This window comes from Delphinus delphis, chromosome 8 (genome assembly GCF_949987515.2).
Source record: "Delphinus delphis chromosome 8, mDelDel1.2, whole genome shotgun sequence".
In the NCBI taxonomy this organism is placed as follows: Eukaryota; Metazoa; Chordata; class Mammalia; order Artiodactyla; family Delphinidae; genus Delphinus; species Delphinus delphis.
Window position 1 is genome coordinate 101,926,265 of NC_082690.1, and position 16,584 is coordinate 101,942,848.

At 52.1% G+C, this 16,584-nt stretch overlaps 1 protein-coding gene across 1 annotated transcript; it reads left to right on the forward strand.

The window, feature by feature from the left end:
- The first annotated feature begins 8,926 nt into the window (after nt 1-8,926).
- On the forward strand, nt 8,927-16,268 carry LGALS12 (galectin 12). The gene is made up of 9 exons (XM_060017483.2): nt 8,927-8,995; nt 10,722-10,810; nt 10,905-11,118; nt 11,944-12,063; nt 12,616-12,654; nt 13,300-13,326; nt 13,951-14,039; nt 15,507-15,657; nt 16,122-16,268. Exons 1-9 carry the CDS (start codon nt 8,927-8,929, stop codon nt 16,266-16,268), a joined length of 945 nt encoding a protein of 314 aa, XP_059873466.1.
- The last annotated feature ends 316 nt before the right edge of the window (nt 16,269-16,584 follow it).

Consider the following 16,584-nt stretch of genomic DNA (forward strand, 5'->3'; position numbering starts at 1 on the left):
GTAACAGAATCGTTTCTGTAAGACTCAGAGGTGGCATCTGATGTGGCTGGAGAAGCTGAAGGTCCACGGAGCAGACAGAGGAGCGACATCTGGAGATAGGGGTTGAGGCCAAGTTAGGAGGGCTTGGGGAGGTACGCTCAGGAGTTAAAATCTTGGGCGATTCAGACCAGATCGAGCGATCGATAATCTTTTATATGTTTGTATTAAAATTATATACATAATATGTAATATATATACAAAAGAATCCATGGAATACATGTAGTTATGAAACATGACGATAAAATTACCACCCGTGAAAACACCATCCTACTAAGAACCGCAACACACCTAGCACAGAGGCTCCTCCTACCTGTGTGTTCTTCCCTTATCCCATATCCCAGCCCCATCCTCACCTCCACCCCCATCCCCCAGAGGTCACCTCTCTCCAGTCTATCATGCTCTTGCTTTTTAAAACTTTAAAAAAATCTCTTCTTTGTAGTCCTAACACGTTGTTTCGTTTTGCTTATTTGAAGCTTGTAATAATCGTATCACACACAGAAAAAAAATCGTATCACGATGTATTATCTTCTGCAATCTGCTTCTTTTAAAGTTGTCTGTAGGGCTTCCCTTGTGGCGCAGTGGTTGAGAGTCTGCCTGCCGATGCAAGGGACGCGGGTTCGTGCCCTGGTCCGTGGAAGATCCCACATGCCGCGGAGCGGCTGGGCCCATGAGCAATGGCCGCTGAGCCTGCGCGTCCGGAGCCTGTGCTCCGCAACAGGAGAGGTCACAACAGTGAGAGGCCCGCGTACAGCAAAAAAAAAAAAAAAAAAAAAGTTGTCTCTATAATACATACACATTGCTGTACAGAACTGTAATTTGTTTCCCGTGCTAGAAAATATTCCATTATATGAATAGACCACATTTTATTGATATGGTGATAAAACCACTTGGTTTTGTTCTGTTTTGTTTTCTAATTTGGATTTAGAAAACTATTGAAAAGAACCCAAATTGTATCCTGGTGTATGCATGCAAGAGAGTCTATAGGATTTAATAGCTAAGAAGGTATGAAAATGTTCCACTTTACAATAGAACACTAAAACGTTTTCCCAATTGGTGGTACCAATTTCACTTCCACCAGCAATGTGTAAGAATTCTTGTTGATTACATCTTCACCAACACTTAGTACTATCTTACTTAATTTTTCCAGGTGAGTGGATGTAAAATAGTACTTCACTGAAGTTTTCATTTGCATTTAACTGATCGCTAATAAGATTGAGACCTTTACATGTATTTATTAGTCATTTAGACTTCCTCTTTTAAGAAGTGCCTGTTCGTGTCTTTTGCCCATTTTTCTTTGGAGTTGCTTTCTTACTGATTTGTGGGAGCTGTTTATATATCCTCGATACTCATCTTTAGTCGGTTGTATTTGTTTACACGTATTTTCTTCCAGTTCCTGGCTTGTCTCTTCACTCTCTTTATGAAGTCTTTCGATGAAGAGAAATTATGGACTTCAAAGAAGTAGAATTTACCAATTCTTTCTTGTGTCTTTTCATGAAGTCCTTCCTTGCCCTGCAGTCAGAAAAATATTCTCCTGGTTTTTTTTTTGTTTTTTTTTTTTGCGGTACGCGGGCCTCTCACTGCCGCGGCCTCTCCCATCGCGGAGCACAGGCTCTGGACGCGCAGGCTCAGCGGCCATGGCTCACGGGACCAGCCGCTCCGCGGCCTGTGAGACCCTCCCGGACCGGGGCACGAACCCGCGTCCCCCGCATTGGCAGGCGGACTCCCAACCACTGCGCCACCAGGGAAGCCCCTCCTGTATTTTCTTGTAAAAGTTTTAAAATGTTGTCTTTTTCGTTTAATCAACCTGGAGTTGATTTTTGTGTACGTGTGAGGCAGAGATCCAATCTGATTTTTCCCTATATGAATAATCATTTATTTCAGCATCACTTACTGATAGTTTCTCCTTCCCCCGCTCCGTGATGAGCAAGACCACCTCTGTCACGTGTCAGGTTTTCATGGACGAGCAGAACGTTGCTGGCTCTATTCCACCCCACTGGCAAATGTGTCTGTCTTTGTGCTACTATCATACAATCTTTATTACTATACCTTTATGACAAATCTTAATATACGGATATCTTCAGATATCCCCTCCTTATTACCCCCTCCTTATTCTTATTATCCCCTTCTTCAGATATCCCCTCCTTATTACCCCCTCCTTATTCTTCCTCAGGAGTTTCTTGACTCTTCTTGAGCTTTTTCCCTTCCATAAACATTTCAGAATTAGCTTGTCAAGGTGCTCAAAATACTCTCTTGGCATCTTGATTGACATTACACTGAATCCATAAATCAATTTGGCAATTTTGACATCTTTACAAAATTGAGTCTTCGATCTATTACGTATTATGTCTCTCTATTTGTTAGGACTTCTTTAATGTATTTCAATGGAGTTTTATAATATTCTTCATACAGAGCTGATCTTAGGTGTGTATTACATTTTTCTCTCTATTCATTTGGAAGTTTACACTCTATTCTTTTACTTATTGCCCTTGAAATTTTAACATTCATGCTCAAAGTCTAAAAGTAATATCCTGAACACCCCTCTGAAACAATGTGAGGACCTTGGAATGCTCTCACTCCAATCTGCCCCTTCCACGCTATTTTAGTTCTGCCCTTTTTTTAACCCCAAATTCACATTATTATTATTATTATTACCATTATTATATTATACAGACATTGCTTAGATTTGCCCGGTGGGTCCCTCTGAGGTCATCTTTCTTCTCCCTAAAATATAGCCCTTTGAAATTCCTGTAGTGAACATCTGTGGGTGATTAACTCCTGGCTCTCATGAGGTTCCTGGCATCGTGTGAAGGAGCTGAGGTGGAGCAGTGAGCGCCACAGGGCTGTTCAGGCAGCCAGGCTGGGCAGGAGGGCTGGGGGGGGGGATGGGCTCCTACTTCTGGAAGGGCCCAGAGGGAGCTCCAGGTACCTCTCTGAGGGGCTCCTCCATGGCAGAGAGCGCTGGAACACTTTCTACTACTTGATAGAAATAGTGCACACTGTTTCTACCAAGGCTCCCACCCCTAAGACTAGAACGGCCCAGAGCTAGAGCGAGTCCATGACAGCCCCCATAGCTTGCCTGGGACCTGTCAACCTTGTTGCTCACCCCTGCCCCCAACTGCAGTAGCTCCCACCACCCCTGCCATTCAGGGTGCTGTAGTAGGACGGTGCCCACAGGAGCAGACTGTGCTCCCACACTGCCAGGCCGTTAAGCCATACATCTCTCCCCAGGTGAATAGTGTAGGAGATCAAAAGCTGTGCACTGATTGAGCTGTGGTTTTGGACTTGGGTTTTTCGTTCGGTTGATGTTGGTTTTGGTTTGGTTTGGGTTTTTTCACTTTTTATTACGAAAATGTTCACACGCAAATAAAAATAGAGGAAACAGAATAATGGGTCCCCATTTACCTTTCACCCAGCTTCTCCAGTCATCAGGACATGGCCAGTCTTGGTTCGTCTATATCCCCACCCGCTTCCTCTACACCCAGATTATTTTGGAGCACATGGCAGATGCCTTAGTCTTTCATCTGTAAATATTTCACTACATATTTCTAAAGGATACGGAATAAAGATGAACACAATATCATTAGCACATTTTAAAACATTCTAGCAGTTCCATGTCCTCAAATAGGCAATCAATGTTCACGTCTCCCTGACTGCTTGTACGCTGTTTAACTCTTTTTTTTGGAACCAAAATCCAAATAAAACCGTAAGTTAGGGACTTCCCTGGTGGCGCAGTGGTTGGGAGCCCGCCTGCCAATGCAGGGGGTGTGGGTTTGAGCCCTGGTCCCGGAGGATACCACGTGCCGCGGAGCAGCTGGGCCCGTGTGCCACAACTACTGAGACTGCGCTCTGAGAGGTCTGCGCACCGCAACGAAGAGTAGCACCCGGTCTCTGCAACTAGAGAAAGCCCATATGCAGCAATGAAGACCCAACACAGCCAATAAATAAATCAATTAAGAAAATTTTTAAAAAACCCCATAAGTTAGAACTGGTTGATGTGCCTCGTACTTTCTTTAACTAAAGCAGGAGTCAGCAAGCTACCCACAAACTACCACCCACTGCCCGTTTTTGTGTGGCCTAAGTGCTAAGATTGGTTTTATACATTGTTAAATGGTTTCGAAAATAAAAGAATATTTGTGTCATGTGAAAATTATATGAAATTCAACTTTCAGCATCCATGAAGTTTTATTTGAACATAGCCATGCCCATCGTTTACATATTGTCTATGCAACTTTCCCACTACAAGGTCAGGGTCGCATAGTTGCTGTGGCATCTGAGACTTCATGGCCTTCAAAGCCTAAAATATTTACTCTCTGGCCCTTTACAGAAAAAGTTTGCCAACCTCTGATCTTATGGGTTTCTCCTCCACCTTTTTTTTTCCCTTTTAATTTTTTAATTGAAGAAACTGGGTCATTGGTCCTGTAAAGTCTCCCAGGGTCTGAATTTTGCTGCTATTGTTCAAGATGATCATTTGTGCCCTGTATCCCTGTACGCTGGTGGTTAAGTCTAGAGGCTCAATCAAAAAAAAGCCATTTAGATCAGATGGCTTTTTCTTCAAGAGGATTTCATTAGTGACGATGTGTTCTACCATCAGGAAGTAAATATGTCTGCTTCTCTTTCTTTGTGTGATGTCAACAACCATTGATGATCAGTGCTAAACAGGGTTGAGTTTCAGTAACCAAAAGTGATTGGAAAGTGATAGGAACTGCCTGGGATATTATGGGGTCTTCGACCCATCAGAGAAGAGAGAGTCAACATATAGGCGCAAAAGCAGTGGTTGGAAAAAAATCAAGCTACTTCAGGTTTTGAGTTGAGATTCCGTAATAAATATATGATCCGCGGGGGAGGGAAGAAGTTCAGTAGGATATACATCAAAGTAACAAGAAGTGTCGTGTTAGCTTACTGAGGTTATGGGTAATGCTTGTTCTTTGCCCGATTTTATATTTCTAATCAAATGGTTCTATCTCGTTGGGGGGGAAAGATAAATAAAAAGAAGCTGGCTTTGTCCTATTGGTTCTCCCCTCCAAGTGTATGTCTTCTCTCTCCAATTAGACTGGAAGCTCTCTGAGAGCAAGATTGATTGTTGATCCCTTTAACGGCCACAGCACCCAGTTATGAAAAATTGTTGCAGCCACTAAAACTCACTTACAGGGCAGAATAGCACCAAAAGAAATTGAAACTGTTTTTTCAAGAGTATATGAACATGCTTTTAGGCAGTAGCATCCATTCCTTCAAAAACACTGACTGGACATCCCTGGTGTCCGGGCTCCAACCAGACTGATTCCTGTGCGCCCACCTCCTCCAAAATGGTCTTGGCTGAAATTAGCCAGCTTGCCACCGCCCCAGATTATACGTAAATCTTCTCTGTTTTTCCAGAATCTTCCCTATCTTTTTTTTTTTTTTTTTTTTTTTTTTTTACGGTACATGGGTCTCTCACTGCTGTGGCCTCTCCCGTTGCGGAGCACAGGCTCAGGATGTGCAGGCTCAGCGGCCATGGCTCACGGGCCCAGCCGCTCCGCGGCACGTGGGATCTTCCCAGACCGGGGCACGAATCCGTGTCCCCTGCATCGGCAGACGGACTCTCAACCGCTGCGCCACCAGGGAAGCCCTTCCCAATCATTCGATTCAAGATGTTGGAGTCACTTTTGGGGGCCCTTTCTCCTTGTCTCCCTTATCCAGGCAGCTGTTGGGTTCTGTCAATTCTTCTTGCCTAGTATTTCTCCTAATTATCCTACCCTCTGTTCCAGGATGATGCAAAACTGGTCCCGAGAGAAAGAGGATCCATGAGAGTTTCCAGATAGAAGGAATCAGACAGAAGAAAGGGGTGGAGATGCAGACCAAAGTAGGTTAATCTATGCATTAGTCCCTCCCTAGGCCCGGAGAGTTATACCCATTCAGGAGCAGGGACTGTGAAAGAGGCTGCTGGACCATAGAAAGGGGGAGAGTGGGGCACCTTGAGATCTCTGAAAGTGGATTATGTTTCCCAGGCTATTAACTGGCAATTGACAGATATCAATAAAATTGCCTCAATTACAGTCTGTGGCCAGCTAGAAGAGTATATGGACAATTTTGTGCTTGGGCCACAATTCCACACCTGCTGGGGGAGACACAGAGAAGGAGGCAGAGACAGGACAGGAGCCATAAACCATCCCCTCTTATAGTCATTCAGTCTTTAAATAGATTTTGAGCACTTCCTCTGTGTCAGGCATTTACTTGGTACTGAGAGTGTAAGAATAACTCTCCCTCGTGGAACTTATAGGTGGGGAGTAGGGGGAATGGGAGACAAACATTAAACAATTCTTTTTTCAAATATTTATTTATTTATTTGGCTGCGCCAGGTCTTCGTTGCAGCATGTGGGATGTTTTGTTTTGTTTTTTAGTTGTGGTATGCGGGATCTAGTTCCCTGACCAGGGATCGAACCCGGGCCCCCTGCATTGGGAACGCGGAGTCTTGACCACTGGACCACCAGGGAAGTTCCAAACAATTCTTCAGTATATAATGACAAGTTATGTTAAGTGCTCTGAGGAAAAAGCACAGGGTGGAGGGAATTGGGAGGATGGGGTGGGAGGGTGCCCGTCTGGGGCAGGGGAAACCCACCTGCCAGTGTCAGGGTCACCATCAGCCCTTTCCTGGAGCTCTCCCACAAGTCCCCCCCTCACTCTGGCTCAGGAAGAGGAATTTACCCCCCTGTGTCCACCCCAAGACAGAACAACAGACACTAAGACCCTCTCTTATGCTGGAGCCTCTTAGATCAGATTCAACAAGTTCTGGACATGTGCTTTAAGCCAACCAGGTCCCTCCCAGTTGTCGCAAGCTGGGGTCACCTGAAAAGAGAAATGAAATGCACCATCCCCCTTCCTTCTGCTGCCTTCCCACTGCAGGCCCTCAGCATCCCCCTCTCCCGACTGCTGCAATACCTTGGAGTTTCAAAAAGAGAACAGTTATAACTACTCTTCTGTTATGGGCTGAACTGTGTTCCCCACCCCCAAGTCATACGTTGAGTCTTAACCCCCAGTACATAGGATGTGACTGTATTTGGAGGTAAGGCCTTTAAAAAGGTGATTAAGGTAAAATGAGATCAAGTAGGTGGACCCTAATCCAATATGACCAGTCTCCCTACAAGAAGAAATTAGGACACAAAATCGGCAAGCCAAGGAGAGAGGCCCCAGAAGAAAACAACCCTGCTGACATCCTGATCTGGGCTTCTAGCCTCCAGAACTGTGAGAAAATAAACTCCTGTTGTTTCAGCCACGCAGTCCCTGGTATTTCGCTATGGTGGCCCTGGCTCCTCAATTCACAGAAGAGGTGCTGAGGCTGGGATGGGAGTGGGGGAGGGGCACCATTGGGGCGCTACCAGGCTGGGACCAGGACCCAGATCTGACTCCCAGCGGCAAGGCCAGCCTTGTCCCTGCCCAAATGGTTTCTCCACCTTTCATTTCTCCTCCTTCCTCAATGCACCTCTGATCAAATTTCCCGCACGAAACACCTTCAGCCACGCAGCTCCACCTACCCAGCAGGATCTGAACAAACACCTTGGCTCTGTATCCCAAGCCCTGCCGGTTTGGACCTAAGTCAGTGCTTCTCAAACATTAACATGCATCAGAATCACCGGGAGAGTACGTTAAAATGCTGATTCCTGGGCGCTGCCCCCCAGTAGTTCTGGGGTGGGGCCCTTGCATTTCTAACAAGCTTCCAGGCAGCCCTTCTGTAGCACAGCTAACACACGTCTTTCCGCAGCACTGCCCAAGTACTCGCCAAGTAAGCAGCCGCTTACTTTTCCCTCACCACCCCGTGCCCTTGAGCCTTTGCCCAGCCTGGCCCTGCCAGCAATTCCCTGCTGCCACGTCTGACGCTGTGGTCAGATCCTGGGGCCTCCCAACTCAGGATAAAGTTGAGAGGTTGTGCTGCTTTTTAAAGGGAAAGGCTTATTGGAATTTGAACCAGAACCGGAATGATTCCAGTCCAGAGGATCATAGGGGAGCTTGAAAAAATCAAAAAGGCAGAAATCTAGACCCACCCCCAGATACAGACCTCCCTTCGAGACAGGAGACACGCTACTGTGATCACCCTTTTTATATACAGATAATCGAAGGGAGCCCCAGAGAGGGTCAGTGACTTGTTCCAGGGCACACAGCACATTAGAGCAGAAGCTGAGCAAGAACCCAGGTCTCCTTCGGTGCAGCTGTGTGCTCCCCGCTGCCCACCACTCCCTTTTCTGAGCCTAAGACGGTCTTCTCTCTCCCTGCCTTTTCTCACCTCTCCCCATCCCACTTTCTTGTGACCCCGTCTGGGCCCCGGCATTTCCACCCAGTGCTGAAATGGAGCCCCCAAGGACTGTAAAATTTGCCAAAGGGAGAAGAGTGAGGAAAGGGGTGGGGAAATGAGGGAGAGAGATGGAAACCTTTGTGGGGAGGGGAGGGGAAGCCACTCATTTGGTGTCCAGGAAGCTGGGGGCGGGGCTTCTCCTGGGACCCGCCCCCGTGTACCATCACCCCTGCCTCTGACCCCTGGAGGGCTCAGGCTGCAGCCCGGGAAATCACAAACCCCGCTGGCCCCAAAGGAGCCAGCCTCTGGCTTCCCTCTGCGACGGGCTCCGTGCTTCAGACCCTGAGGGTTAGTTAGTACAAGCTACGCGCCCTTCAACACGGATCTCTTCTGACACCCAGTCCAGCCGGTGGGGCTGGAGCTGGTGTGGGGCGCTGGACAGCTGCCCTCCCAGACCTGCTCCAAGCACCATTAGGAAGGACCCTGCCAGGTGCAGGTGAGACTGACAGCTGGGAGAGCTGCCCCAGGCATTTAGGACCTGGCTGGGAAAGGTGAGTCAGTCCAGTGGGGGCAGGGCTCCTGGAATCAGGACCTGCAGCCCAAGTTGGAGGCCCCCCCTCCACCATGTCGCCTGGAGAAAAACTGGACCCGCTTCCTGACACTTTCATCCTGCAGCCACCAGTCTTCCACCCGGTGAGCAGCCGCTCGGGTCCAGAACCTCCTGGGTCTCAGGGCTCCCCCTTCCAGCTGGGCCCAGTATCCCAGGTTGGGGGCTGGAGAGGTCCTCAGTCATAGGTCCTGTTTCCCTGGCCCCTGCCCATGGGCTCTGGAAGGCCATCCTGAGCTTAGCAAAGTGGCTGACAGCTCATTCCCACTCGCGTGTCAATGACTGCCGGGTTCACAGGGTCCTTGCATTTTAAAAGTAGTAGGGCCTGGAGACAGAGTGGTGTCCCCTACTGTACGATGGGTGGCTAGGAGGGTCTGGGGGAGTGCGTAGTATCATCGGGGGAACATTGATCACTAGGAAGGGCAGGCTCATCTCCAGCCTGGGAGTCAGGTCGGAACCTCCAAGTGAGAGATGGTGTCGGGGTTTCCTCGATTCCTCCTTCAGCCCAGTGCCCTGCGGATTTCCTGAAGCCTGACAGCGCTTTACAGAAGGCTGAACTCCCAGCAGACTCCACCCTCCCACTAACAAACACTAATTATCACTTTCCCTTTACTTGGTCCTCGCCTCCCAGGAGAACTGCTTTGGCTCAGTTAATTACAGGCCTGGCCCAGAGCCTGGGAAGCAGGAGGGACTGACGTGCTGAGCCTGGCTAAGCTGTGGGTGCTCCGACAGCCCGGGGTCTCCCACACTTCCCCAGGTGCCCGAGTGATGGGATGAAGCAGCCGCCCGGGTTACAGTGGCTCCTTGCTTTGGAAGCTGCGAAATCCCACCTGGAGGGCAACGCGGTTGGATCTCAGCTCTTTCTGGGCAGTTCAGGCTTCTGAAGGCTGCTGGGAGTTGGAGAACACCGCACGAGGCCCAGTCTTGAGATACTGCCCAATGAGTACCTGCTGCACGTTCATATTTATTCTGCACACACCTGCTCAGAGCCCACTCTGTGCCAGGCCAGGCACTGAGCCTGTAGAAGCGAAAGACAGGGCTTCGGCTCTGAAGGGCTTGAGCCTTCCAGCACGAACCACCAGCCGCACGGCTCCCTCGAAGCCAGACGGCCAAGGGCCAAACTAGCCGTGCCAGGGGAGAGCACGGCGAGGGAAGGAATAATTCAGGCACCAGAATGGGTGATGCTTGGAGAAGGTGTCAGAGCCTGGAAAGTCAAGTCAGATTTCACAGGGTAGAAGGAGAGCAGAGGAAACACCCCAGCAAGGGTCAGGAGTGGTCAAAGCGTACGCTGTATTTTAGGAATGCCAGGGGAAAGGTGAGCTGGGAAGGTAGGCTGGGGTCATTATCAGGTATCTTTCCAGGTGTCCATATCAGGGTCTGCGCTCAGATCCCAATCTGTCCACCCTTTTGCCTCCCACTTCCCAGGTTCTGGCCAATAAACAGTCCCTGGGAAGCCTCGACACCAGGCTTCTGGAGGCCAGGGTGGCAACCAGGGAACAGTAAGCCTCACTGGGGGCACTACTGTGCCCTAGGAGCTGGGGTAATGGGCTGGACAGGTGCTCCAAGGGGGCAGTGGGGCTGAATCTGGTTTGCCCGTGCCGTGTGGCTTTGATGTGTGAGGGTCCAGGAAAGGGGAGAAGATGGAAGAGAACACTTCAGAGAAAACTAATTTTTCCCCATTAGGACATTTTCTGTTTGGGGTGGGAGCGCTGAGTCTTCTTGTTCCTCTTTCCTCCCCACCGCACCCCCCGACCCAGGGGTCCCTAGGCCCTTTCTTCAACCCTGTATGGGTGGGTTTATCCCCTTGTTCAGGTGGTTCCTTATGTCGCGACGATTTTTGGTGGCCTGCGAGCAGGCAAGATGGTGGTGCTCCAGGGAGCGGTTCCTCTAAATGCACGCAGGTAAGGGAAGCGCCCGGCAGGGCTCCCTCTCCACCTTCAGGGTCTCCGGGAGTCTCTGACCACAGGTGCCCTTTGGGGGCCTCATCTCCCCTAGGTTCCAGGTGGACTTCCAGTGCGGCTGCAGCCTGCACCCCCGGCCAGATATCGCCATCCACTTCAACCCTCGCTTCCACACCACCAAGCCGCACGTCATCTGCAACACCCTGCGCGGCGGGCGCTGGCAAGCCGAGGCCCGGTGGCCCCATCTGGCCCTGCGGAAAGGAGCGAGCTTCCTCATCCTCTTTCTCTTTGGAAATGAGGAGATGAAGGTGAACGGAAGGGGAAGTCAGGGAGTCTAGAACTTGTGTCCCTCTGCTTCTCTTTCCTTCAGCCAAGTTCCCCATGTCACTGCGTTAAGCGGTATGTGGGGGGATGGCGCACAGAGTCCAGTACCCAGAGGACCAAGGAGCTGCCAAGCCCAGTTCCAAGCTGCCCTGGGCCCACTTGGCCCGATACAGACGGCAGCATTCAGCGGGCCCTATGGTGCCGGCCCTGCAGAGGGTGCCACTGCCACCGTCACAGGGAGCGTCTAGAGGGCGCCTGCAGTATGCCGGGCGCTGTTCTAATCCCTTAAATATTAGCTCACTGCATCCTCACAGCAAGCCATGAGGAGGGCACCGTCATTCTCCCCGTCTCACGGAAGAGGGGGAAGGGACAGGGAGAGTGAAGCCTCAGGGCTTCCACCGCTGAGGTGAACTCCTGCCAGGAAGATCTTCAGACTTCTCCAGGGGAGAGGGAGCTGGTGGGAGCCAGCAGTGGAGGGGGGCACCTGTGGGACAGGGGTCACACAGCCTCCAGAGGCTCCTCACCTGTGGATGGTGGGGAGGGCTCGGGGGCTGCTGCTCCAGCTGCTGGTGGGTCAGCTGAGAGGGGAAATGGGGCCAGCATGGGGTGTCAGGGGCCCGGAGGGGCGTTGAAGTTGCCAGCTCCCCAAGCCTCGGGCACCTGGTCTGTAAAACATGCCTGCCTTGTAGAGTTGGTGTGAAGTTAAATGAGGAAAATTCCAGAAAGGATGTTCATGATGCCTGGCACGTTAGTATGAACTCAGGACCATCAGCTGCTGCTGAGCCAGCCTAGTCTGTCTGTCTCTCTAGGTGAGTGTAAATGGACAACACTTTCTCCATTACCGCTACCAACTCCCGCTGTCTCGTGTAGACACCTTGGGCATATATGGAGATATCCTGGTGACGGCCGTTGGATTCCTGAACATCAGCGTAAGTTCCCTTGGGGCCAAGTCCTGGGTGGCAGCAGCCTCTGACTTCCCCTGATGCCTGGACAGGCCCAGGACCCCCTCCCGCCCCAGACAAGCCCTGTCACACCAATTATAGCCAAGGTGGAGGGCATCCATCCAGGTGTTGGACATGAGGAGGGGTGAGGTGACCACAGAAGGTGGGTCCAAGAGCCTCGGGCAGAATCCTAGCCTGGGCATGGGGTCTGGTCAATGAGGAGCAGTGGCCAGAGGCAGATGACTTGGAGTCTTGGACCTGTGGGGTATCATTCCCAGCTGAGGAGCTGATTAAAAATGCAGATTTCTGAGGCCCGCCCTGAGAGATTCTGATTCAGTAAGTCGGAGGTGGGGCCCGGGAATCAGCATGGGTTTGAGAAGCCCCGACGACGAGGCCTCGGGGAGAGGAGGAGCTCTCAAGGCCAAAGCTGGCCTCTGCCCCCTCCCAGGCACTGGAGGGCAGGTGGGAGCGAAATCAATCAAGCTCTGGGGCTTGCAGTGGTCCCGAATCTGGCCTGCTGCTTGTTCTCTCTCCTAACAGCCATTTGTGGAGGGCGGTAGCGAGTATCCGGTTGGACACGTGAGTCTCCTGCGAGCAGGGTTGGCCCTCGCGGTCCCAGCCACGCCAGCTGAGCCACTGACTCTCCCTCCTCCCCCAGCGGGACCCGCCCCTCGCTGGGCTGCTGCTCATTTTGCACAAGGCCCATCTGCCCCCTCCCTCACTGTGCGGTTGCCATGGAGACGGCTGGCCCCACCTCAGTCCCTGGGAGCCTGGATTTGCCTCTCCCAGCACCAGGGCCAGCTCGGGAGGATGGCTGGGGGAAGACTGGCTTCCCGGAACGGGCAGGGCCCCAGTCTTCCTATCAGAAGATCCGTCTCAATTGGAGCTTTCAGTTCTTAGCATCCCTGTGAGGTAGTGGGTTGGCCAGCAGGGCAGAAGGGGAGATGACGCGCCCAGGGACTTGCTCAGAGCCACAGAGTGCGTGCATGACAGGTCCGCCCCCCCCACCCCCCACCCCACCCCCGTCCAGTTCTCCTGCATTATTCCAGAGCTGGTGTCCATCTGAATTCAAGAGGGCCCCACTGGGGTTCCAGTCATTTCCCTGTATTATCTCTGAGAGGGGCAAACCCCAAATATCCCCATTTTTAAAGAATAATATCGAGGTTCCCTTTCAATGAGCAAACACCATGTGGCCTCCATATCCCCTTTTTCTCTCCTTGACAGCCTTTCCTGCTGAAGAGCCCCAGCCTGGTGAGTGACCTCCCCCTTCTCGGCCTGGCAGAGGGACAGTCCCTCACCTGCTCCATCAGGAGTGGGAGGGCACCCCCTCCCACTCATATCCCATATGCTCGTGGCATATGGCCTCAGCATCAGGGTCTCCCCTTCTTTATAGGAAACTGCAGGCTATGGGTGGGCCAGTCGACTTCAGGCTGAAACTCCAGCTTCATTTTACCTTTTCTCCATTTATTCTGCACACAATTATCTGATACTCTCCTGTGCTAGGCCCAGAGCCAGGCTCTAGGATGGAGGGACAAATCAGTCCCAGCGCCCCCCCCCAGCTGCCCACAGGCTGGTAGGGGGGCAGACCAATGAATGAGCCGTTACAGTTTGGAGCACAGCATTAGGGGCTCCCAGCACGGGGGCTGGGCGGGTGGGGGGGAGGCCAGAGAGAGCCGAGTACTGGAGACAGGCCCACAGTAGGTGTTTAATAACTGAGCACAAGTGTCTCCTGGATGCAGGCCTAGAGGCAGAGATTAACCAGCCCCGGGGCTCCCTGGCCCCTGAGGGCAGCCCATGAAGCAGCTCCTAGGGGCAGTATCCCTCCCCGAGCCCCTCTGTGAGTCCCCCTCTCAGTCATCTCCTGTGTTCCCTCAGGAGGTGCCCTGCTCGCGTGCCCTTCCCCAGGGTCTCTGGCCCGGACAGGTCATCATAGTGAGGGGGCTGGTCTTGCCGGAGCCAAAGGAGTAAGTATGCAGAAGGAGGGGAAGGAGGGGCAGGAGGGGCATCTCTGTGCCAGGCACAAGCTTGATAAACATCGCAGCACCACTGCTCAATCCCCATCCTCCAGATCAGGAAACGGAGGAGCAGAGAGCAGAAGTAAGTTGCCCAAGGTTGCAGGGCTTGTGAAAGTCTGATCTGGGGTCGGGTCCAGGGCTCTGGTGCCTTCGTGGCACCAGCAACTCCCACTCCGGGAGTATCTTCCCTGTCTGTGCATGTGGTCAGGCCAACCAGCCTCTCACCGCAGGTCCCAGCTGGAGCCTCAGGAAAGGCCCTTTAAAGGCACAGGCTGAGACCCAGAGAGAGGATGTGACCTCCCACAGTGCCCTGGTTTAGGAAACACAGCCAGGCGACCCCAGAGAAGAGGCCCAGTGCTGGGAGGTGGGGACTTGGAGGGACACAGTAACCAAGTGGATGCTTCCTGACTTCTCCCATAGGGGGTGCTCATGCTTCATTTCCCAAACCTGTGGATTCCACGCCACTTAGACAAGTGTCTTTCTCGTTCCCTTTCTTTGTTTCTTTCCTTTTCCTTCTTTCCTTTCCTTCTTCCCCTCCATCCTTCCTTCCCTCCTCCCTTCCTTCCTTCTGGAATTGCATTGGATTTCATGACTTTTCTGGGCCAGATTTCCTGGGTTTGACTTCTGCTGAGGACACTTAAAACCTGTGCAGGGCTTCCCTGGTGGCGCAGTGGTTGAGAGTCCGCCTGCCGATGCAGGGAACACGGGTTCGTGCCCCGGTCCGGGAAGATCCCACATGCTGCGGAGTGGCTGGGCCCGTGAGCCATGGCCGCTGGGCCTGTGTGTCCAGAGCCTGTGCTCCGCAATGGGAGAGACCACAACAGTGAGAGGCCCGTGTAGCGCAAAAAAAAAAAAAAAATCTGTGGTCTTGGCCAGGTCACTACACCTCTCTTAGCCTGGAGTGCTGAGTTCCCCCATCAGAAAAAAAGGAGAAAGATAATCCCACTCTACAGGGAAAATGAAAAAGTTCCCAGTGAGGGAAAGAACCCCACTCCTCCCCAAGCTTGGAGCCAGGAGACTAGGTGCTTATCTTAGCTCAATTCACATGGTTATTATTAGTGACACAGCGAATGATTTTACTGCTGTCTCTCTCAAGGGCCATGATTCACGTGTCCTCAGAGGCCAGGCAGGTCACATAGTGAGGCACCAGGTTGGGAATGTGGTGAAGTGGAAAGAATATTTCCATAGATCTTCTGATGCCAGATCTTCTAATTATTTAAAAGAGAAGCTGAACGCTATCTTTTATATAAACTTTCTCAATTTTTGAAAATGGTATTACTTTAAAGTTGAAGAATACCGTGGACCAGCCAGAACATTTCTACAGGTTAAGTCAGCCCTGGGCCACAGACATCAAGGCTTAGCACCGCCCCTGGCACTTAGCAAGCCTTCAGCCCCTTCTCCGGCCCCTTTCCGCAGTTTCACGCTCAGTCTGCTGGACGACGCCGCCCACGTTCCTGTGACGCTCAGGGCTTCCTTCGCCGACAGAACTCTGGCCTGGGTCTCCCGCTGGGGCCGGAAGAAACTGATCTTGGCCCCCTTCCTCTTCTACCCGCAGCGATTCTTCGAGGTGGGTCGGAGCCAATATGCCTGGTCCCTCTGGGGTGGAGTGCAGAGCCACATTCCCATCCGGGAGACTGGGGGTGTGTCGGGGGCGGGGCAGGGAAGCCAGTGCCCACTGGGGGAGAGGAGATCTGGGCTGGGGATCCCATGCCCAAAAACCCCTCTTTAATTAATCAGGGGGGGCCCTGGCCTCAGCATTATCAAAAAGCCCCCCTAATGGCTCCAGTGTGCCGCTGAGGTTGAGACCACTCGTCCGGGGAGAGCAACGACCCCTTTTACAGATGGTGAAACTGAGGCCAAGGGCTGGGCAGATCCTTGTGGAAGGGCTGATGATGAGCTGGGCCCCTAGTCCTGGTCTTTTCCACCACTGGGTGCCCCATGGGTGCAGTCTCTGTGTCCTTGCCAGGTGGGGCATCAGGCAGGCAAGGGAGGGTCTGGAAGCCTGCAGAGCCCCATGCCCTCCTTTCCCAGGTTCTGCTCCTATGCCAAGAGGGAGAGCTGAAGCTGGCGCTCAGTGGGCAGGGCGTGGGGGCCACCAGCCTGGGTCAGCAGGCCCTGGAGCGGCTGCGGGAGCTGCGAATCAGTGGCAGCGTCCAGCTCTACTGCGTCCACTACTGAGGAGGGGTCCAGAGAGCCCAGCCAGAGAAGAAGAGGGCCAGCCCGTAGCCGGGGCCCCACCAGATGGCCCCACTCTCCTATCCTCATTAAAATCTCCACCTGCCAGCAGGGTGTCAGGCCTGGCTCACTTCTGGAACCAGGAGCCTGAGTCTGCAGGTGCTTTGGACCCCACGGCAGAAAGGGGGCACAAGAGTGTGAAGCCTCCAGAAACTCTGCAGTTCCCTCCACCAGGAGCCTGGGATTTGTCTATGCCTTCCTTCAGGGCCTAGACAAGGAGGCAGGCTTTGTAGCCCAATGAAGGTACTCCAAAATGCAG